This window comes from Octopus bimaculoides, chromosome 25, assembly GCF_046866305.1.
Source record: "Octopus bimaculoides isolate indiv1 chromosome 25, ASM4686630v1, whole genome shotgun sequence".
NCBI lineage: Eukaryota > Metazoa > Mollusca > Cephalopoda > Octopoda > Octopodidae > Octopus > Octopus bimaculoides.
In genome coordinates, this window is record NC_142952.1 from 13,380,001 (window position 1) to 13,404,519 (window position 24,519).

The 24,519-nt window shown below is 30.0% G+C and overlaps 1 protein-coding gene across 1 annotated transcript in view; it reads left to right on the top strand.

Moving 5' to 3' along the window:
• The window catches only part of LOC106882744 (dihydropyrimidine dehydrogenase [NADP(+)]), a 69,784-nt gene that overhangs the window by 40,210 nt on the left and 5,055 nt on the right, over positions 1-24,519 (top strand). The window contains exons 15-21 of the mRNA XM_089341851.1: positions 10,735-10,803; positions 11,906-11,989; positions 13,548-13,668; positions 17,136-17,398; positions 18,225-18,398; positions 19,907-20,053; positions 23,948-24,031. Of these exons, the coding sequence (XP_089197977.1) occupies positions 10,735-10,803; positions 11,906-11,989; positions 13,548-13,668; positions 17,136-17,398; positions 18,225-18,398; positions 19,907-20,053; positions 23,948-24,031 (942 nt within the window). The remainder of the gene's footprint in view (positions 1-10,734; positions 10,804-11,905; positions 11,990-13,547; positions 13,669-17,135; positions 17,399-18,224; positions 18,399-19,906; positions 20,054-23,947; positions 24,032-24,519) is intronic.

Consider the following 24,519-nt stretch of genomic DNA (forward strand, 5'->3'; position numbering starts at 1 on the left):
ATACATAAATATATATATATATATACACCCATAAATATATACACCTACTAATTTATATAGACAAATTCCACACACTCACATATATACTTATACCCATATATATACATATATATATACACATTTACATAATTACATACATAAATAGACATATACATATACACAAAAATACTCATAACTATATATATAAAAAATATACAAAATATACACACAAATAAAAATTCACTCAAATAAATATATAAATAAGGAAAATTCTAAAACAAAACTACACTCACGCACTCACTCACACGCACAATATATATATAAATATACATCTATACTCACAAGTATATATCTTTATACATACATGTAAATACAAATATACACTCAATATACACAAACATATATTAAAAAAAAAACAAAAAAAAAAAACACATATATATATACTTAAACCTATATAAATACATACGTAAACATATATACATACACCTAAAAATATACATACATACTAATGCATATAGACTAAAACACACACCCTCAATATATACATGTACATGCATATACACATACCCATATAAACAAAATAAATAAAAATTATTAGCTAAAGTTTTTATATAAATAAAGTAGTTTATGTCTACATTTTATTTTTCGTTCATCAAAAGAATTAAGTAAATTATTATCCTTATGAAATAATATCTCTTTAAATTCATTATTACATAAATTACAAAAGTTATTACCTATATGATAGGATTTAGCTTTACAAACTATCTCCCATTTTAAAATATATTTAATATTTTTAGCTTTAAGTTCCCAAATATATTTACTGAGGCCAGTAGAATTAATTAAATTTCTATTCTTAAATGAGTGCATATGTTGAGCTACTCTTAATTTAATTTTATTAGAAGTCGAACCTATATAAATCTTATTTAAATTATAATCATAATGTTTATTTTCATTCAATAATTTCACTATACATTTATACACTACATCTTTCAAATTACATTTATTATTAAAATTACATTTAGTTTTATCTAAACATGTACAATTAATTATATTCTGGTCAACATTATTACTATTAAAATTAATATTAGAATAATTATTAAATTTAAATTTGTAGTAATTATTTAACTTAAATTTATTAAAAGAAGAGATAATATTAGCAACATTATTAGTAGTGGAATAACCTACACCAAAATTATTTTTAGAAAAAATATAATGATATTTTTTATTATCTTTAAGGAATAAATCAATAACTTTAAAAACTTCATTAATAATGTTAGTTTTAACTTGTACACCGTATGGAATAATTAACCAGAGTTTGTTCTTATTATAGATATTATTGAATTTATTATTCGTATTATTAAATTTATTATTATCATTAAAAAAATTAAAATATTTAAAATTGTTACCATTAAAATTAAGTTTATGTTTAGGTAATTTATTATAATACCAATTGTTCTTATTATTCTTATTATTACCTAAGAAGACATTATCATGAGTATAAAAGTTATGTTTATTAAAAAGGTCATTATTATTATAATTATTATTACTACTATTATAAAAATAATTCGGATTATTAAAAAATTTTATATTATTAGTATATCCCGCTTCTTGCAGGGCTTTATTATAATAAGGTGCATGTTTTTCAAAAATCTCTATATTAGAAGATAGTAAAGATATTCTCTTACCTATAGTAAAAGTTAAGGATTTTTTAACTGAGGGTGGGTGATTGCTTTTAGCATGAATGTATTTAATATTTTCATTAATCTTATGGTAAGGTTGGGTATTACCAGTAGATAAATTAAAATTAGCATCTAAATAATTAACGTTATAATACTCATTATAAATAGTAATCTTTAAACCATTTCTTTTAAAAAAACTATATATTCTCTTCTTATATAATTCTAGTTGTCTATTAGTGCAATTTTTAGTAAGTAATAAAAGGTCATCCCTATATAAACCACCCTCCAATTTTAAGTTTTCAAGTTCAAGTTCAGATAATAAATATATACCTACTAAATCAGTTACCTGTGCTGAATCAGGCGCCCCCATTGGTATATCAAAATAATCTCTGGTATCTTTTCTAGCCCACAATTTATTATCATATTTAATCAATGATTTTCTAGCCATTTTAACTACTTTTACTTCATCGTTAGTCATACCTACTTTCTTCATAGCAAAAATTAGGGCCTTATTTAGTACAATTTCATTTATAGAAGAATAATAATTGTCAATATCAATTTGAATAAATTTATACCTATATTTATCATTAAAACTATTAAACCAATTTAAAGTATCTACTGTGGAATTCCATAACTTAAGATAATTAATTCCATTTAATTTGTTAATATATTTATCTAAAATTATTTTACTTAATTTACCTAGATCTGACTTACAAGGACAAATAAGCCTAACTTTAGGGTCAGAATAAAAATTATCTTTATGGTCTTTTAAAGTAATTCTAGGGTGCATCGGTACATAAGGTTCTGTCTTACTATCAAGTTAGTATTTAAACATTATTAATTTAGAGGCCTTATTAATCAAATTTAAAGTATTTTCTGGAACTATCTTATATTTCTTATTAATTTCTTTCTCTAATAAATGATCATATAGTTTTACATCTAGTTTATATAAGTTCCTAGTTTTATCAGATTGTACAATAATACCATCCATATTTCTAAATTGTTTAATTTTAATGGCTAAATTTCTTAAATAATCATTATGTCTATTTGGATATTTATGAAATTTAATATTTTTCACTACTTTCCAAATACTATCCTCTAAAATTTGTAAATCCCTATTATACGGTGGTTCTTTTCTGGATTTAAATTTAGAATTAATGTAATTTAAATTATCTACATCATGAACATTAGTAATATTATGAATATTATTAAAATAAGCTTTCCATTTCATTCTAGTAATAAATTCTTTAATATTATTAATAAGTTTCAAAATATATTCCTTTCTAGATGGTATGGGGATATCCTTCAAAGATGAATTCCAAAACAGTGGCTCAATCCTACCTGTAAATTCCATAATCAACGAAAAATTGAAAGTTAAATACAAACAACAAACGTTAATTATAAATTAGAAAATAATAATAATATTATTAGGGACAAAATCCAAAATTACAGGTAAAAAACTCAATTAAAATCAATTTATAAAAAATTAAATTGAGCCTTATAGATAAAGTATATATAAAATATATATAGTTTTAGGGAAAATAACCAATTTTCAAGAACTCATCGATGAAAATCCACTATCACATATAGAAAAATTAATAATTAAAAGCACAATAAATGAGTATAATATAAAGTAAAGTAAATATCATAAGATAAATATAATAAAAAGATTACACGTGTTTCATAACCAATTTTCAAATAGAAAAGAAATTTAAATCGATTAAAATCAATTGAAATTATCTAAAATAAGTTCTATTCAAAAATATAGCTACTCGTCAGATCGTAAGTAGAACAATAATTAGATATATATCTCAACCAACAATAAGTACCAAATGAATTAATATGATATACTTATTATATAAAGATAGAAAAATTATTTAAAAAATATCATAATATCAAAATAATAACCATTCAATAATCATCCCTTCATCCATAATAATAACATGTATATTATATACAAAAAACATCTTACCTAAATTATCATTGTTTTAAATTATCATTGTTTTAAATACAAGTTGAACGAAGTTTAAGTTTAAAATAATAATGAAGATAAAATTAGTACATATTTAACCGGTGTAATAGTTAAAGCTATACTATTTAAAGCTAAAGACGTTTATTTAATTATGATTAAAGATCAATTGAATAATAGAAAAATACAAGATTATTTATTTCTACAAACGTAATAATAAAAAATATGAATGAAAAAATTATGAATGGAAAAAATTATGAATGAAAAAATTAGGAAAGAAAAAATTATTAAGAATAAAAGGTTAAACTTTATATATATATACAAAGTTTTGATTTAAAAAAAACTTTAACGATATTATAAACTATAAAGATTAATAATTAATCAAATAATATTAATCAAAAATAATCGAAAATATATCAACACTATTCCAATCGAAGTTCTAATATTATGTTGAAATGAAACTATAACTCCTAAATAATATAGTGTTAAATAAGTTATCTATTAAAATAATCTATAAAGAACCAAATGAATAGTATAAAAACAAGAATACATATTATTTTCAAATAGTAGAAAATCTTTAGCAAAGTGAAAACAGTACTTATCCAAATTTTTCCGTAATTCAAACTGAAAAACTAAGACGTTATCTAATAGCTATAGCGTTTTAAGCAAGAGTTCGCGCGAAAATACTACGTTAAAAAAGAACGTTAAAATAGAGAATAGAATACGAAAGCATGAATGAAATAATAATACTTAAATAAATGAATGAAAAATTTAAAATTTATATAACTAACAACATAAAAAGAACAAAAAACTATAGTTATCTTATAAAACATATTAATAAATATTAAATTCTAATATATAATAAATAAATAAAAATATTAATAGTCGTAAATTAAATAATATTATGAAATAAACTAAAATACTACTATTGATTTAGTCTTATCAAAATCGTCGTGTCATTGTAATATAAAACCTTAAACTTACTAAAAAAATTAACCTACCAATAAAAACAAAATATAGCTACTAGAATAATTAAATAGATACCCCAACACACATCCTAATACATACATACATATATACATACATACATACACATATACATATATATATATATATATATATATATATATATACATATACACATATACACATATACATACATACATATATACATACATACATACACACACATATACATACATACACACATATATATATACACTTACATGCATATACAAATATACATACAAATATACAAAATAATATACGTATATACACACAACATACACACATATATACACATAAACACTAATAAAAGCATATACATAAATAAAAACATACATACACATATATACATAAATACACACATATATATAAATACATATAACACATATAGACCAAAACATACATACTACCATAAATATATATATATACATAAATATATATCTACACATACACACATGTACCTACCAAAATATACATATAAAAACAAATACACTCATACACACATATAAAAATAAAGCATAATATATATAAATACACACTCATCCTCACATGCTCTCAAATATACATATTATATAGATACACATATACAGACATATATACATACACATAAAAATACACATATATATACAGAAAAAACATGCATATACATATACATATATACATATACATATATACATATATATACATATATATATACACACATACATAAATATATATATATATATACACCCATAAATATATACACCTACTAATTTATATAGACAAATTCCACACACTCACATATATACTTATACCCATATATATACATATATATATACACATTTACATAATTACATACATAAATAGACATATACATATACACAAAAATACTCATAACTATATATATAAAAAATATACAAAATATACACACAAATAAAAATTCACTCAAATAAATATATAAATAAGGAAAATTCTAAAACAAAACTACACTCACGCACTCACTCACACGCACAATATATATATAAATATACATCTATACTCACAAGTATATATCTTTATACATACATGTAAATACAAATATACACTCAATATACACAAACATATATTAAAAAAAAAAAAAAAACAAAAAAAAAACACATATATATATATACTTAAACCTATATAAATACATACGTAAACATATATACATACACCTAAAAATATACATACATACTAATGCATATAGACTAAAACACACACCCTCAATATATACATGTACATGCATATACACATACCCATATAAACAAAATAAATAAAAATTATTAGCTAAAGTTTTTATATAAATAAAGTAGTTTATGTCTACATTTTATTTTTCGTTCATCAAAAGAATTAAGTAAATTATTATCCTTATGAAATAATATCTCTTTAAATTCATTATTACATAAATTACAAAAGTTATTACCTATATGATAGGATTTAGCTTTACAAACTATCTCCCATTTTAAAATATATTTAATATTTTTAGCTTTAAGTTCCCAAATATATTTACTGAGGCCAGTAGAATTAATTAAATTTCTATTCTTAAATGAGTGCATATGTTGAGCTACTCTTAATTTAATTTTATTAGAAGTCGAACCTATATAAATCTTATTTAAATTATAATCATAATGTTTATTTTCATTCAATAATTTCACTATACATTTATACACTACATCTTTCAAATTACATTTATTATTAAAATTACATTTAGTTTTATCTAAACATGTACAATTAATTATATTCTGGTCAACATTATTACTATTAAAATTAATATTAGAATAATTATTAAATTTAAATTTGTAGTAATTATTTAACTTAAATTTATTAAAAGAAGAGATAATATTAGCAACATTATTAGTAGTGGAATAACCTACACCAAAATTATTTTTAGAAAAAATATAATGATATTTTTTATTATCTTTAAGGAATAAATCAATAACTTTAAAAACTTCATTAATAATGTTAGTTTTAACTTGTACACCGTATGGAATAATTAACCAGAGTTTGTTCTTATTATAGATATTATTGAATTTATTATTCGTATTATTAAATTTATTATTATCATTAAAAAAATTAAAATATTTAAAATTGTTACCATTAAAATTAAGTTTATGTTTAGGTAATTTATTATAATACCAATTGTTCTTATTATTCTTATTATTACCTAAGAAGACATTATCATGAGTATAAAAGTTATGTTTATTAAAAAGGTCATTATTATTATAATTATTATTACTACTATTATAAAAATAATTCGGATTATTAAAAAATTTTATATTATTAGTATATCCCGCTTCTTGCAGGGCTTTATTATAATAAGGTGCATGTTTTTCAAAAATCTCTATATTAGAAGATAGTAAAGATATTCTCTTACCTATAGTAAAAGTTAAGGATTTTTTAACTGAGGGTGGGTGATTGCTTTTAGCATGAATGTATTTAATATTTTCATTAATCTTATGGTAAGGTTGGGTATTACCAGTAGATAAATTAAAATTAGCATCTAAATAATTAACGTTATAATACTCATTATAAATAGTAATCTTTAAACCATTTCTTTTAAAAAAACTATATATTCTCTTCTTATATAATTCTAGTTGTCTATTAGTGCAATTTTTAGTAAGTAATAAAAGGTCATCCCTATATAAACCACCCTCCAATTTTAAGTTTTCAAGTTCAAGTTCAGATAATAAATATATACCTACTAAATCAGTTACCTGTGCTGAATCAGGCGCCCCCATTGGTATATCAAAATAATCTCTGGTATCTTTTCTAGCCCACAATTTATTATCATATTTAATCAATGATTTTCTAGCCATTTTAACTACTTTTACTTCATCGTTAGTCATACCTACTTTCTTCATAGCAAAAATTAGGGCCTTATTTAGTACAATTTCATTTATAGAAGAATAATAATTGTCAATATCAATTTGAATAAATTTATACCTATATTTATCATTAAAACTATTAAACCAATTTAAAGTATCTACTGTGGAATTCCATAACTTAAGATAATTAATTCCATTTAATTTGTTAATATATTTATCTAAAATTATTTTACTTAATTTACCTAGATCTGACTTACAAGGACAAATAAGCCTAACTTTAGGGTCAGAATAAAAATTATCTTTATGGTCTTTTAAAGTAATTCTAGGGTGCATCGGTACATAAGGTTCTGTCTTACTATCAAGTTCGTATTTAAACATTATTAATTTAGAGGCCTTATTAATCAAATTTAAAGTATTTTCTGGAACTATCTTATATTTCTTATTAATTTCTTTCTCTAATAAATGATCATATAGTTTTACATCTAGTTTATATAAGTTCCTAGTTTTATCAGATTGTACAATAATACCATCCATATTTCTAAATTGTTTAATTTTAATGGCTAAATTTCTTAAATAATCATTATGTCTATTTGGATATTTATGAAATTTAATATTTTTCACTACTTTCCAAATACTATCCTCTAAAATTTGTAAATCCCTATTATACGGTGGTTCTTTTCTGGATTTAAATTTAGAATTAATGTAATTTAAATTATCTACATCATGAACATTAGTAATATTATGAATATTATTAAAATAAGCTTTCCATTTCATTCTAGTAATAAATTCTTTAATATTATTAATAAGTTTCAAAATATATTCCTTTCTAGATGGTATGGGGATATCCTTCAAAGATGAATTCCAAAACAGTGGCCTTACCATACATACACATGCATGCATATATTACATATACAATATGCATATGTGTGTAATATATATATATATATATATATATATATATATATATATATATAGATAGATCACTAACCACTACACACATTTTTTTTCTCTCCTTGTTTCTTTCTGTGTTCCTTTCTGTGGAAGAGCATTGGCTCGAAACGTTAAAGATTTTTTCAATTATACTCATTTATTGTGCTTTTAATTATAAATTTTTCTATATGTGATAGTGGATTTTCATCGATGAGTTCTTGAAAATTGGTTATTTTCCCTAAAACTATATATATTTATATATATATATATATATATATTTATATATATATATATATTTATATATATATATATATATATATTTATATATATATATATATATATATTTATATATATATATATATATTTATATATATATATATATATATATTTATATATATATATATATATATATTTATATATATATATATATATTTATATATATATATATATATATATTTATATATATATATATATATATATTGGTTTCAAATTTTATCACAAGGCCAGCAATTTTGGGGTAGGGGACTAGTTGATTACATCAAACCCCCCAGTGCTCAACTGGTACTTATTTTATAGACCCCAAAAGCATGAAAGGCAAAGTTAACCTTGGCTGAATTTGAATTCAGAATGTAAAGATGGGAAAATTGCCGCTAAGCATTTTGCCCTGCATGCTAATGATTATGCCAGCTTGCTGCCTTACCATACATACACATGCATGCATATATTACATATACAATATGCATATGTGTGTAATATATATATATATATATATATATATATATATATATATAGATAGATCACTAACCACTACACACATTTTTTTTCTCTCCTTGTTTCTTTCTGTGTTCCTTTCTGTGGAAGAGCATTGGCTCGAAACGTTAAAGATTTTTTCAATTCTCGAGCGTTAAACTAATACATCTGTTTGTTTTCTACACCACCTGTCTTCGTCTTTTGTTATTTTGTGAATTCTCCCTATATATGCAATACACATATAATGCTTACATATATACATATATATATATATATATATATATATATATATATTGCGGAGATGTACTTGCATAGCAAATGACCTGATCTGAGATTGTGTGCTGGAACGAAAACAATTGCAGTGTGGAAGGCGTTTATAAGCCATTTAAAATAACACACAAAATCCGTTAGATTCACTTCAACATTTAAATTTAATTTGTCGAAATATTTTCGTCGCTTTGAGACCGCAACCTGTTCACTGACAAAATTCTGTGCTGCACAGAATTTTGTCAGTGAACAGGTTGCAGTTTCAAAGCGACGAAAATATTTCGACAAATTAAATTTAAATGTTGAAGTGAATCTAACGGATTTTGTGTGTTATTTTAAATGGCTTATAAACACCTTCCACGCTGCAATTGTTTATATATATATATAATTGAAAAAGTTTGTTATAGGTATAAAGATACCATAAACAAGTATGAAAATGGAGAAAAGATATTAAAATCAAAATTGGATTTAATACATATGAACATTTCAAAAGACAATATAAATATGTAAGAAAAAATTATTGTAATTACCCCATCTGTTTTTTCTTATTGACTTTTATTAATAACTTTTTTGATGTTCTTCCTTAAATTCTTCACACTGATGAGAATGACAATGCACAACTTTAATTATAATTATTATTATCATAATTTTTTTCTTACATATTTGTATTGTCTTTTGAAACGTTCATATGTATTAAATCCAATTTTAATTTTAATATCTTTTCTCCATTTTTATACTTGTTTATGGTATCTTTATACCTATAACGAACTTTTTCAATTGTTATTTTCATATTCTTACTACTTGCTCTGGCTGATTTTTTATGAATATGATGAATTTTTATTGGAAATTATTTTCTCCCTTTTTGGATTCCTCAAAAAGTTTGAATTGTTCTATTTGAACTTATTTGTCTCTCTTTCTCTCTCTCTCTCTCATACACACACACCACACACACACACACACACACACCATATGTAATGCTAAAACACCTTTCAGACTGCAAAATTTGATAAAATAGGAATAAAATTTTGGAAATTTGTTCTTTCTGTGAGGCCCCAAATAATCCTTGACCTGGTACTCATTCACGGACTAGTTGTTAGGGACCCCTGAGATAAAGGATACACATAAGTATATAATTTATGACTACCAAATTCCATTCACACAGTATTGGTCAACTGAGGGCTAAATTGGTATATACTAGCCTTGGATGCCACAGAGTGGGATCGAGCCCAGAACCATGTAGTTACAAAGTAAATTTCTTAACCACACAGCTTGCATCTGTTTTGTATTAATTTTGAAATGAGTTTCATTCAGTAATGTATTTCTTTGATTTCAGGTTGTCATTGCTAGCCTGATGTGTTCCTTCAATAAAGAAGATTGGCAGAAGTTAGCAAAAAGGGCACAAGTAAGATTTAGTGTCTTATTTATCTTTAACCATTTATATATTGGGCTGGTGCATAATTAACAGGCGTTTTTTTTTTTGTTGTAAATTAAAATTAAATTAGAAAATAGTTAATAATACACCAACCCAATATTTGTGATCATGCAATATCTATAGATATCTTGTGCTATACTATGTTAAGTAGTTGGTGCTATAAATATTTTGTGCTAACATCATACCACATGTAACATTTCATGCTACATGTAATATTCATCATCATCATCATCCTTTAGCATCTGCTTTCCATGCTGGCATAGGTTAGACAGTTTGACTGAAGCTGGTAAGCTGGAGGGCTGCATCAGATTCCAATCTGATTTCGCAGGGTTTCTATGGCTGAATGCCCTTCTTGATGCCAACCACTCCAAGAGTGTAATGGGTGCTTTTCATGTACCACCAGCATGGGTACAAGTTACATGTCGCCAGCATTGGCCATGACTACAATTTCACTTGGCTTGAAGAGTTTTCTCAAGCATGGCATATCGCCAAAGGTCTCGGTCACTTACCATTGCCTCTGTGAGACCCAATGTTCGAACGGTGATTTTATGTGCCACTGACATGGGTACCAGTTATGTGACACTGGCATCGGCCATGACTGTTATTGATTTCAAATTTTGGCACAAGATCAGCAAGTTTCAGGGAGAGATTAAGTCAGTTACATTGCCCCTAGTGTTCAACTGGTACTTAAATCGACCCTGAAAGGGATGAAAGGCAAAGTCAACCTTAGCAGAATTTGAACTCAGAATGTAAAGATATACAAAATGCTGTTAAGCATTTTACCTGGCATACTAACAGTTCTGTCAGCTTGCCACCTTAATACAATATATAATATTGCTTATTATATATACAATATTATTATATATACAATATATAATATTGCTTATTACAAGTAATAGTATACAGCATGTAATATCTCATACTACATCGCATGTAGTATCCTTATCACATGTATGATCTTTATCACATGTAATATCTCATGCCAAATTCAATACATGTAATATGCTATACGTAATATATATCACATGTTACATGTAATATATACCACATGTTTTTATTCTTTCCTTATCAGGAAGCTGGAGCTAATGCAATAGAATTGAATCTGTCCTGTCCCCACGGAATGGGAGAAGTCAATATGGGACTTGCATGTGGAACAGTAAGTCTGTGATTATATTTCTGTATTTTCATCTTTATCTTTTACTTATTTCAGTCATTAGACTGTGGCCATGCTGGGGCACCACCTTGATGCAAAGGGCCACAGAAATATCCATGCTAGGAATACCATTACGAAAGCATATTTGAAATGAGATAATTTGAGAACAGAATAGAGTGAATGATGTCATTGAAGAGTACCAAAAACACAATTTCCACTGGGTTGGACATGTCACAAGGTTCACAGACAACAGGTGAGCCCATGCTGAGGGGTGTCCAAAAGACTGAAAAATACCACTTGGAAGCCTCCATGATTTAGTTAAGCAATTTGGGTGAAGATGGAAAAGAATGGTGTAATCAAGACAGAATTGGAAGTGCACTGTGACCAGCAGTGTATAACAGCATTTGATAGTCTGGTTGATATTGTGATAATATTACTATAAAATTTTATTTTATCCCTCTCTCCTACAAGTTCAGTTCCAAGAATGGTTGTTTTTTTACCTTTATTTCAGTGGTGGCTAAATTGACAATATTAACAAAATCATAAGAAATTCTTTATTTGTATGTTTATAAATAGGCGTAGGAGTAGCTGTATGGTAAGTAGCTTGCTTACGAACCACATGGTTCTGGGTTCAGTCCCACTGCGTGGCACCTTGGGCAAGTGTCTTCTACTATAGCCTCGGGCCAACCAAAGCCTTGTGGGTGGATTTGGTAGATGGGAACTGAAAGAAGCCCGTTGTGTGTGTGTATATATATATATATATATATATGTGTGTGTGTGTGTGTGTATATATGTTTGTGTGTCGGTGTTTGTCCCCCCAACATCGCTTGACAACCACTCCTGGTATGTTTATGTCCCCATCACTAAGTGGTTCAGCAAGAGAGACCGATAGAATAAGTACTAGGCTTACAAAAAATAAGTCCTGGGGTCGATTTGCTCGACTAAAGGCGGTGCTCCAGCATGGCCACAGTCAAATGACTGAAACGAGTAAAAGAGTTATGTATTTCTTTTGTAAGATTCTCAATGTAAAAACGTAGTGTGGCCAAGTGGTCTAAGGTGGTGGTTTTAGGCACCAGTCTTTTTTCCTTGGTAATATAGTGGTAAGTATCCCTATCTGTCATGTGGGAGACCAGGGTTTGATTCCCTGCTGGGGAGCCATTAATGCTGTTTTGAAAGGTGGTGCTCCAGCATGGCCCTGGCTTTCGGGTGAAACCAGTAAAAGATAAAGATATTTGGGGATGGTCATCTTCTGCCAAGCAAACACATGCATTATTTGATCTTTACTTTAGTTTTATTATTGTTTTTTTTTAGTTTATTTATCCATCAAAGTTCTTTTGTCACACATACTGCGAAGCTCTTCAGTTATTGTATAACACAGAAGGACAAAATGGAATAAAGAGAACAAGAGGAGACACATAGGCAGGAGAGTTGCTGAAGAGGTCACAGAACGTATTGAAAGAACTTTGACGGACGAATAAACTAATTAAATAATAATACTAATAAAACTTGATATATTTATCGAAATGAGACTTGTCTTAACTACTTTTTTAATCCATGCTAGGTTCCAGAAACAGTAAAACAAATCAGCAAATGGCTGAAAGAAGCAGTTTCAATCCCAGTCTTTCCTAAACTGACACCAAATGTCACTGACATAGCCTTGATTGCAGAAGCAGCTAAAGAAGGTAACATAATACCTCCTCCTCCTCCTCATCATCATCATCATTTATTACTGTCATTGTCATCACCATCATTATTGTCTATTTCATCTTCATCATTGTCATCCTCACAAATCCAAAATATCACTTCATCATCATCATTATTTAACGTGTGTTTTCCATGGATTGGATGACTTCATAGGTGATGGCCAGCTGAAGAGCTACCCAAGCTCCATGTCTGTTTTAGCATGGCTTCTATGGCTGAATGCCCTTCCTAATGCCAACCACTTTAGAGAGTGTACTGGCTGCTTTTATGCAGCACTTCAATGTCTTCGTTATCTTCATCTTCATCATTATTTTTATTGTTATTCAAGTCTGGTGGGCAACCTTCAACATTTTTATATTTAAAAGGGTTTTTCAATCCAATATTTACATGCTATTTATAGAACTATGGCACATAGACTGTGGAGCTCTTCAGTGACTGTATACCACAGAAGGACAAAATGGAATAAGCAGAACAAAAGAATTATTTCACATTCTTTCAAAAGTTTATACATCCTTACATACAAAAATGCATGCATACATACACACACACATGTACATACTTATAACACCTTACCACTTAGCTTTTAATTTTCTTTGTTGTTTGTACTCTGTGCAAGTTTGGTTTTAAAATATAAATATCTATATTTTTATACCTATTCATTCATCATCAGAAAATCTTAAGTCTTTGCTTTCTTTCTGTTTATATATATATATATATATATATATATATATATATGTGTGTGTGTGTGTGTGTGTGTGTGTACAGATATTGAAGTGGTGTACAGATATTGTATATTGAGAAAAAGGAGGCAGTTAGAATTTTGGATAATCTTTTATTAGCACTTTTGTTCATTTTTTGAACTCATTAAAACAAAATTAAAATGGTAAAAACAATGTTTCGTTGTTTATTTATATGAATCGGATGTTTTATTTTTTGCTTTGTTTAGAAAAGGAGAATATTGTTTTCATTTTTTTGAGAAAAGTGGAGAGAGAGAAAGAAAAGCAGAGAGGGGGGAAACAGATAGAAAGTGAGGTTTCAGGACAATGAAGAAAGAGGAGAAAAAATAATAATAAAGGATGGGGAAAAGAGTGATAGATAGATAGATAGAGAGTGAGGTTTCTTTTCAATTTGATGTGGTCAATTCATTGAAATTTCATTACAAAGCAATTTTCTTTCTTCTTTCTCTTTTTTCTTTTCATTGTATACCTATCATCATCTTTGTAAATAAACATTTTGCCACAAGGGCTGGTGACCTTTCAAAGATGTCAATTTTAGGAAGTAGGATGGAAGAAATAGAAAAGTGGAGAGGGTGTAGTCATTACTGAAAAATAAAAAAGAGTTCAAAGTTCAAGTCCAATGAAAATGTATATTTCTTTACACTGTACAGCAAAGTTCCATATTCTGTGTAATTCTATGTTTTGCATGAACAAACCTTAAAATATTAGTACAATATTCATAAATTAGGAAAATAAAGTCAGAATATAAAAAAAAAATTGGTATTGTTTATAATTCAGGCTGTTCATTATGTACAATTAATCAAACCTCATAAATGAGTTTTATACATATATCGTATATTTAGCTGGAAGCCACTCTGTAGGATATGAATTATATAATAAAGCAGAGCCTGCTTAAATATATTTTTTTGAGTATCTTTTGTCCTTTTCTAGAATTTCTTTTTTTTTTTTTTCTTGCTTGCTTGGATAAAAGAATTCAAGACATCTTTTTCACGAATTACTTTGCCAAGTTGTTGTTGGCACTCCGTCGCTTACGATGTCGAGGGTTCCAGTTGATCCAATCAATGGAACAGCCTGCTCGTGAAATTAACGTGCAAGTGGCTGAGCACTCCACAGACACGTGTACCCTTAACGCAATTCTCGGGGAGATTCAGTGTGACAAGGCTGGCCCCTTTGAAATACAGGTACAACAGAAAGAGGAAGAGAAAGTTGTGGTGGAAGAGTATAGCAGGGTTCGCCACCATCCCCTGCCGGAGCCTTGTGGAGCTTTAGGTGTTTTCGCTCAATAAACACTCACAACGCCCAGTCGAGGAATCGAAACTGCGATCCTATGACCGCGAGTCCGCTGCCCTAACCACTGGGCCATTGCACCTCCTTTGCCAAGTAGCTACATTAGATACCTTTCCTAATCATTGGTAAAATGGTTCTAGTATTCTTTCTTGGGTATATGTAAGATCTATAAGAACAACAGTTGTCAAAATCCCAATGTTATATATATATATATGTATATATATATCTGATCATTTATAGAGATGAGTATCACACGTAATTAACATTGGAGCCACATTCAGAAACGCCAGTAATAGTGTAATATAAATGTTTTCTTGTCATCCATCATCTTACTATTAAAAAATACTAATAAAAATACAGTTCCTCTGCTTGTCTTTCAAACATTTAATTTTGGAGAGAATTTTTTGATGAAGTGTAGCTCCATTGCATTTTGGAATTTTGGGTCATCTCTTGAACCTTTGTAAGAGGGAAAGATTTTGAACTTTCGTTCACTGCATATTTCTAGATGCTTGTTCAGTGGAATCTTGCAGAATTTGTTTGTGGATTCTTGCATGTTGGCAGAGGGAATCATTTGTTTTGCCAATGTAATATTCCTTTCAGTTGGGGCAAGTAATACAGTATATGAGATTCTGCATCTAAGCCGTTGTTGCATGTTCCATATTTGTTATCTCCGCATTCTTTTATGTAGAATTCTGATTTATTCTCTGATGTGAACTTGGCTCTTGTGAGATGTTTTTTGAGATTTCTTGGTTGGCGTCAACTGTTTCATAAGGGGTTTAGTATCAATCAGATCTTTCATTTTGGGACTTTGTAGAAGTATAGGTAGGTTTGATTTTTTTGGTGTGAAAGACGCTGGCTACCCCAGGATTGTGCGTATTAATACATGGAATTGTCTGTTCATTAATTTTTTGGTTTGGTGTCCTTAGTTGTGCGATGCTCAGCTTCATTGCCTTTTTAATTCTCTCATTAATTGTAAGGGGTATTTCTGCTTTGTTAGGAAGTCTTTGAGCTCATTGAATCAGATCTGACACATTTTGGGGGTAAATCACTATATATTGAAGTGGCTATGAACATTACTTGTTAGTACAGCTACTGCATCGATCTCTTAGAGAGATTTTAGAACTAGCATTTTTGCTTATATATATATTTTGTATATCACACCCAAGCTGTTATATTTAATTTGTTTATCCACATAATTGCCACCATATCTGCTCACCTTGATTTCTCTTACAGCCACTCTTTACCCCATAGAATTGGTCCCTCATAAAGACATCGGAGTCCTAAGTTCAAATCATTTAAGCACTAAAAAGTGTTTTCTTTACTGAGAATCTCTGAATCTCATTTGTTGACTAAATACATATTGACTTATATTTTCCTCATCATCTGAACATTTCCCTTCACCCTTTGCGATATCTCTGTTGTAGGAAACGCTGATGGTGTCACTGCAACCAACACAGTTTCTGGATTAATGGGCATCAAACCAGATGGTACTCCATGGGCAGCTGTTGGTAAGAAGAGAACCACAACATATGGTGGTGTGTCTGGTAATGCCATCAGACCAATTGCACTGAAAGCTGTTGGTTCCATTAGTAAAAAGCTTCCAAAGTTTCCTGTAATGGCCACTGGTGGCATTGATAGTGCTGAAGTTGGACTCCAGTTTCTGATGGCTGGTGCTTCTGTTCTACAGGTGCGTAAATTATATTTTTACCTAGCTACATACATTTCTGTTTGAATGTGCCTGCCATGTATGCGTGTGTGTATATATATATGTCTGTTTGTCTGTACGCACCTACCTGTCTGCCTGTATGTGTGTTGTGTGTTGTGTGTTTCATTGTGTGTGACATAGTATTTTGGGCATTAGACTCATAATTGTAATTTGTGGGCTCATTTCCTAAACCAGTCGGTGTCAATGTTAGAAACATATTGACACACATACACATACATATGACGGGCTTCCATACAGTCTCCATCCACTAAATTTCATTCAGAAAGCATCAATCAACTTCTGACACTTACTCAAAGGGTCACATAATATAACCAAACCCCAAACTATTTGATTGTGAAGCAGATTTTTTGACTACAAAACAGCCATATATATATATATATATATATATATATATATATATATATATATATATATATACACATATATATATATATATATACAAGAGGGTGCTGAAAAGTTCCTTGCTTTAAGGGTGTCATGAAAGGCTTGGTTGGAGGCCCAACCTTTCAAATTCTTTTACAGGGTTTACGAAAAACTGAAGGACTGCTGCAATTAGTGTGTGAGTCTGAGAGGGGAATATGTTGAATAAAATCCTAATTAACTGATCCTCCTGTATTTTCTTTTACCCAAAGCCAGGAACTTTCCAAACACCATCCCTCCTCATATATATGTGTCTGTGTGTGTGTTTTGTTTGACTGGCAAGTATATTATATGTGTGTGTGTCTGTGTATTATATCTGAGTATTGCACTAAAAGCATGTGTGTATATTCTGTCTCACATTTCTTAGGTGTGCAGTGCCATTCAAAACCAGGATTTCACTCTAATCGATGATTATGTGACAGGATTGAAAGCACTTTTATATCTTCGTGCAATCAATGAATTGAATGACTGGGATGGACAGAGTCCACCGACAATCATCCAACAGATGGGAAAACCTGTGCCAGAAGTTCTTCAAGGAAAGGTTTGTGGCCCTCATGTATTTTTGCTTCTTCATTCTTCAGCAATGACATCACCATCGCTCTCATTACACTTCACCACAATGACAGCAGCCACCCCCCCACTATTACCATAACCACCACCACAACCATAATCATGTGCACCACAAGCACCACCACACTACTACCACAACAACAACCATCACTACCATCATTGTATAATCACTGGCCAATGACTACTATACAAGCCATTGAAAAGAGCCACTACGTGGTCTCCCAACCTGAAATCTCTTTTGGCCTTTTCTAACCCTCTTTCTAATAAGGTTGTATTTTGCTTTTGTGTTTTCATTTTTAAAATGACTCAACATGTGATTAAGGTCATGTGATTACGGTCATGTGACTAGAATGTTGCAAGAAAGGATTGTAAAAGGTATTCTTCAATCTGAGCCATAGATAGGAGATCTAGAAGACTTGATGATGCTTTATGAAATAAAACTACACGTTGGCCTTAAAGTGAGGATTCTCTTTGGATAAATTTTGGACAAACATTATCCTTTTTCTGCTGAAGTTGCTTGTTACTCTTGTAACACTTGAGTTGCTTGTTACTCTTGTGAGAAGGCTGTCTGGACATCCAACAGGGATTACAAACAAGATCTGTTGAAGGCTGGATGTAGCTCTATGTAGGTCAATGGTCATCCTGTCGGGGAAAGCAGTAGCTATCAACCCAAATATCCTTGCCAAAAAAACACTACAAGAAAGTCAGAACAAAGTAATGCTCCAGCTTCATTCAATGGAAGAACTTGGGTTTAATCTGTAAGACTTTTGTGGTAGTATTATCTCAACTACTAAGTATATAAGAAAATGTTATGTAAGATTAATCTTGAGGATCTGATCAAAGACATACATCATCATCATCATCATCATCGTTTAACATCCGCTTTCCATGCTGGCATGGGTTAGATGATTTGACTGAGGACTGGCGAACCAGATGGCTGCACCAGGCTCCAATCTGATCTGGCAGAGTTTCTGCAGCTGGATGCCCTTCCTAACGCCAACCACTCCGAGAGTGTAGTGGGTGCTTTTATGTGCCACCAGCATGAGGGCTAGTCTGACGGTACTAGCAACGGCCTCGCTCAAATGTTTTTTCACATGCCACCGGCACAAGTGCCAGTAAGGCAACGCTGGTAACGATCACGCTCAAATGGTGCTATTTACGTGTCACTGGCACGAAAAAATTAGGATAAATTTTTTTCAAATATATATAAAGTGGATGTATACAAAAATAAATATTATTTTCCATGTTATTTTAGTTTCATTTAAAGACTAAAAAATTATTTTATGGTTTATCATTTATATTTTGAATTACGTATATATGGGGGCACCAAAATCTTTTAAGTGCTTAGGGTCTCAATCTGGCCGTCTAACGCACACTCGTATACATACATATGTGCAAGAAATACATTCATACGTACATATGCATTTCTTAAATTCTTAAACACTTTTTATCATTTCCCATTTCTCTTTTTTGCAAAAGGAATTACCATCATTTGGCCATTACCTAACAGAAAGAAAGAGAAAACTGGTGGAATACTACAAAGATATCGATTTACTTTCACCTAAGAATGAACCGCCCAAAATTCGACCACCCAACATTCCGTCTACTTCTGTACAAGGAGTCCAGGTTGGTGCCATTTTTCTTGCTAAAGAATCTTTATCATCTTCTCTTGTTTCTGTTCTTTACATTAGCAAAAATTATTTTCATTTCAGAGTTCAAGCTTTACCAATATCATCTTCCCTTTTCTTCTCATTGGCGTTGACAAAATAATATTTCAATCGTGAACCAAAGTTAATTACATTCCACCACCCACCAATTTAATTAGCATTGTTGCTATTGTAATTATTATTATTATGGTGAGTTGGCCGAATTATTAGCTGACCATGCAAAATGCTTAGTGGTATTTTGTCCATCTTTATGTTCTAAAGATGAAGGCCAGCTTTACCTTTCATCTTTTCAGGATCAATAAAATAAGTACAAGTTGAGCACTAAGGTCAATGTAATCGACTTACCTGTTTTCCTGAAATTGCTGGCCTTGTGGCAAAATTTGAAATCCTCATCATCATTATTATTAAGGTGACGAGCTGGCAGAATCAGCACGCTGGATGAAATGTTTAGCTCCGTTTTGAGTTCAAATTCTGCTGAGGTTTACTTTACCTTTCATCCTTTTGGGGTTGATAACTTAAGTACCAGTGAAACACTGCGGTGAATGTAATCGACTAGTCCCCTCCCCACAAATTTCAGGCCTTGGGCCTATGGCAGAAAGGATTATTATTATTATTATTATTATTATTATTATTATTATTATTATTATTATTATCACTATTATTAAGGCAGCAACCTGACAAAATCATTAGCACACTGGGCAAAATGCTTAGCAGTATTTCGTTTGCCGTTACATTCTGAGTTTAAATTCTGCCGAGGTTGACTTTGCCTTTCATCCTTTCGGGGTCGATAAAATACATACCAGCTGAGTACTGGGGTTGATGTAATCGACTGCTCCATGCTCCCTCAGGCCTTGTGCCTATAGGAGAAAGGATTGTTGTTATCATTATTGAGTGAGAAAGCAGTGCATGCCATCAAAGTGACACTGGGATACAATTATACGAAGCCCAATATACCCATTATGGCTACCCGTCTGATAAGGGTACACCTGGCACATGCATCACAACCATATGTGCACGACATGATGATTTCATATCAAGATAAACAGTGTATGACCTTGCAGGTGGGGTCCAGTTACAATTTTCTTCAGTTCAAGTTGCCCATCCCACTCAAGAGGTCCCTGAATAAGGGTTGTTTAAGGATGTTGGATGAAACACCCATGTTTCCAGGGGTGAATTATTCCAGCTCTAAAGAATTCCTCTCAATACATGGCTATGATGCTCCCCCACTACTTCTGCTCATGATCAGAGATGCACATATTGTCAGCCACCAAGGGACATACTCAACTGGTTTTGGTCAAACAACTGACAAGCAAATCTGTGGTATTGAGCAGAATATTTGCTGTAACCCATCTTTTATACCAAGACAAAGCAATGTACATGATAACACTTCCAATCAGATCAAAAGCCATGAGAGCCACTGCCTGGTACTGCATCAGGGCTATTATTATTATTATTATTATTAAGATGGCAAGCTGACACAACTGTTAGCACACTGGGGAAAATGCTTCTCAGCATTTCATCCATCTTCATGTTCTGAGTTCAAATCCTACCGAGGTTGACTCTGCCTTTCATCTTTTCAGAGTTGATAAAATGAGTACCAGTTGTGCTCTGGGGTAAATGTAATCAACTTAACCTATCCCTGAAAATTACTGGTCTTGGGCCATAATTTGAAATCACTGCTGCTACTACTACTACTACTATTACTAATACTACTAATAATAATAATAAAGTGGTGAGCTGGCACAATCGTTAGTATGCTGGACAATATGCTTTGCAACATTTCTTCAGATTTTACATGTTTTATGTTTTGATTTCTAATTCCACTGAAATTGACTTTGCCTTTCATCTTTTTGGGGGTCAATAAAATGAATACCTGTTGAGCACTGGAGTTGATGTAATTAACATATGCCTGCCCTTGAAATTGCTCTCAATGTGCATATTTTAGAATCAATTATTATTATTGTTAAGATCTCAGAATCGTTAGCACACTGGACAAAATGGTTAGTGGCATTTTTTCTGTCTTTACATTTTGCATTTAAATTCTGCTGAGGTCGACTTTGCTTTCATCCTTTTAGAGCTAATCAGTACCAGTTACTCACTGGGATTGATGTAATCACCATTTAGCATCCCCTTTTTTTTTTTTTTCAATTTTTCCATGCTGGCATGGATTGGATGGTTTGACAAGAACAGATGAGCCAAGAGTTCTATATCTGCCTTGGTATAGCTTCTACAACTGGATGCCCTTTCCTAATGCCAACCGCTTAAGACTGTACTGGGTGCTTTTTATGTTGTACCATGACCAGTGAGGTCACCAAGTACCTGCTAGATAAAACCCCTGAACTGAGCAAGGTATAGACTGGAAGATTAAAAAGTCATGATGTGTATATATATATATATATATATATATATATACATGCACTGGGAATGGATGGACACACACACACACACACACTAGGTGGCAGGCTGGTAGAATCATTAACATACTGGACACAATGCTTAGCAGCATTTCTTCTGGATTTATGTTTCTGAGTTCAAATTCCTCTGCAGTTGACTTTGTCTTGTGAAGGTGCATGGCTTAGTGGTTAGAGCATCAGGTTCACAATCATAAGGTAATGAGTATGATTCCCAGACTGGGTTGTGTGCTGTGTTCTTGACCAAGATGCTTATTTCATGCTGCTCCAGTTGACTCAAGTGTAGGAATGAGTTGCGATGTCACTGGTGCCAAACTATGTTAGCCTTTGCCGTTCCCTTGGATAACATCGGTATCACAAGCCAGCAGCAATGGTTGGTGACAAGCTGAGAGTAACAGTGAGAGAGTGTCAAGTGCTGTTTAGCTTCTGTTCAGTACAAACCCCCGCTTGAATTTGCTGTGCCTTCTCCTGAATACCCTATGGGAAAGATGGTTTCAGTTTATGAATATTTTGGGTAACAATCAGCCTTCAGGAATGAGTTAAATTCATAAACTGATGTTCCACTGTGTCACATATGTGTATCTCTTTTTACTCTTTCACTTGTTTCAGTCATTTGACTCTGGCCATTCTGGAGCACCGCCTTTAGTCAAGCAAATCAACCCCAGGACTTATTCTTTGTAATCCTAGTACTTATTCTATCAGTCTCTTTTGCTGAACCACTAAGTTATGGGGACGTAAACACACCAGCATCAGTTGCCAAGCAATGTTGGAGGAACAAATACAGACACACAAACATATACACAGACACATATACATATATGGATATGGTTTGTTTAAATGCTAAAAGTTTATTACACTATTAACTATTGAGCCTCTATAAAGTAGCAGTCATTCAACCAGCAGGAGATAGCAGTTAAACCACTCTCAAATCAATCCTGTTGTCTCACCGTTTTTGTTACCATATTTGTGTTGAAATACACTGCCTTCGTTTCAATTACTTTTGAAGATATTGAAGAATATAGCAAAATAATTTTCTCATTGTTAAGCTGATGTTTGGAGAATAAATAAACATGAAATTTTGAGGGAAGGTTTTCAGTTTAGATCACTTTAAAATAAGAATCATGTATCATAGAATTGAGGGTACTCTCAAGCAGGTTGCTACCAAAAGATTAAAAGGAGGGTAAATACTGATTTAAAAAAAAAAAAGCCATGGTTACAACTGGATTATATGTCCTCTCAACCAGGGATGACCTGGAGTTTAAACAGTATCAAAATCTAACTACAGCTACATAAAAAACAACGCAAAAATACAGAACAAACTCCAAGGACCTGATTGATATGAACCACTGATCTCTTGGTTTGTTATCTAGATACCTTGTCCAATCGGCCATCAGCTTCACACCCCAATGTTCATTGAAATGTACTGTTTTCTTGTTTAAAAGGAGATGATTGGTTATGCCTTACCTCACCTGACTGATCACACTTCGCTGAATAGAAAGGAACAAGTTATTGCTTTGATAAACGACGTAAGTACATATTTTTTACTTTAACAAACTACTTGTGTGTGTGTGTGTGTGTGTGTGTTTATTTATTTATTTAATTATATATATATATATTTATTTACTTAATTATATATATATTTATTTATTTATTTAATGATATATATATATATTTATTCATTTATTTAATTATATAATTATATATGTTTATTTATATATATATATTTATTTATATATATATGTATATATTTATTTATTATATATATATTTATTTATTTATATATATATATATATATTTATTTATTTATATATATATTTATTTATTTATATATTTATTTATATATATATATATATATTTATTTATATATATATATATATATTTATTTATATATATATATTTATTTATATATATATTTATTATATATATATATATTTATTTATATATATATATATATTTATTTATATATATATATATATATTTATTTATATATATATATATATATATATTTATATAT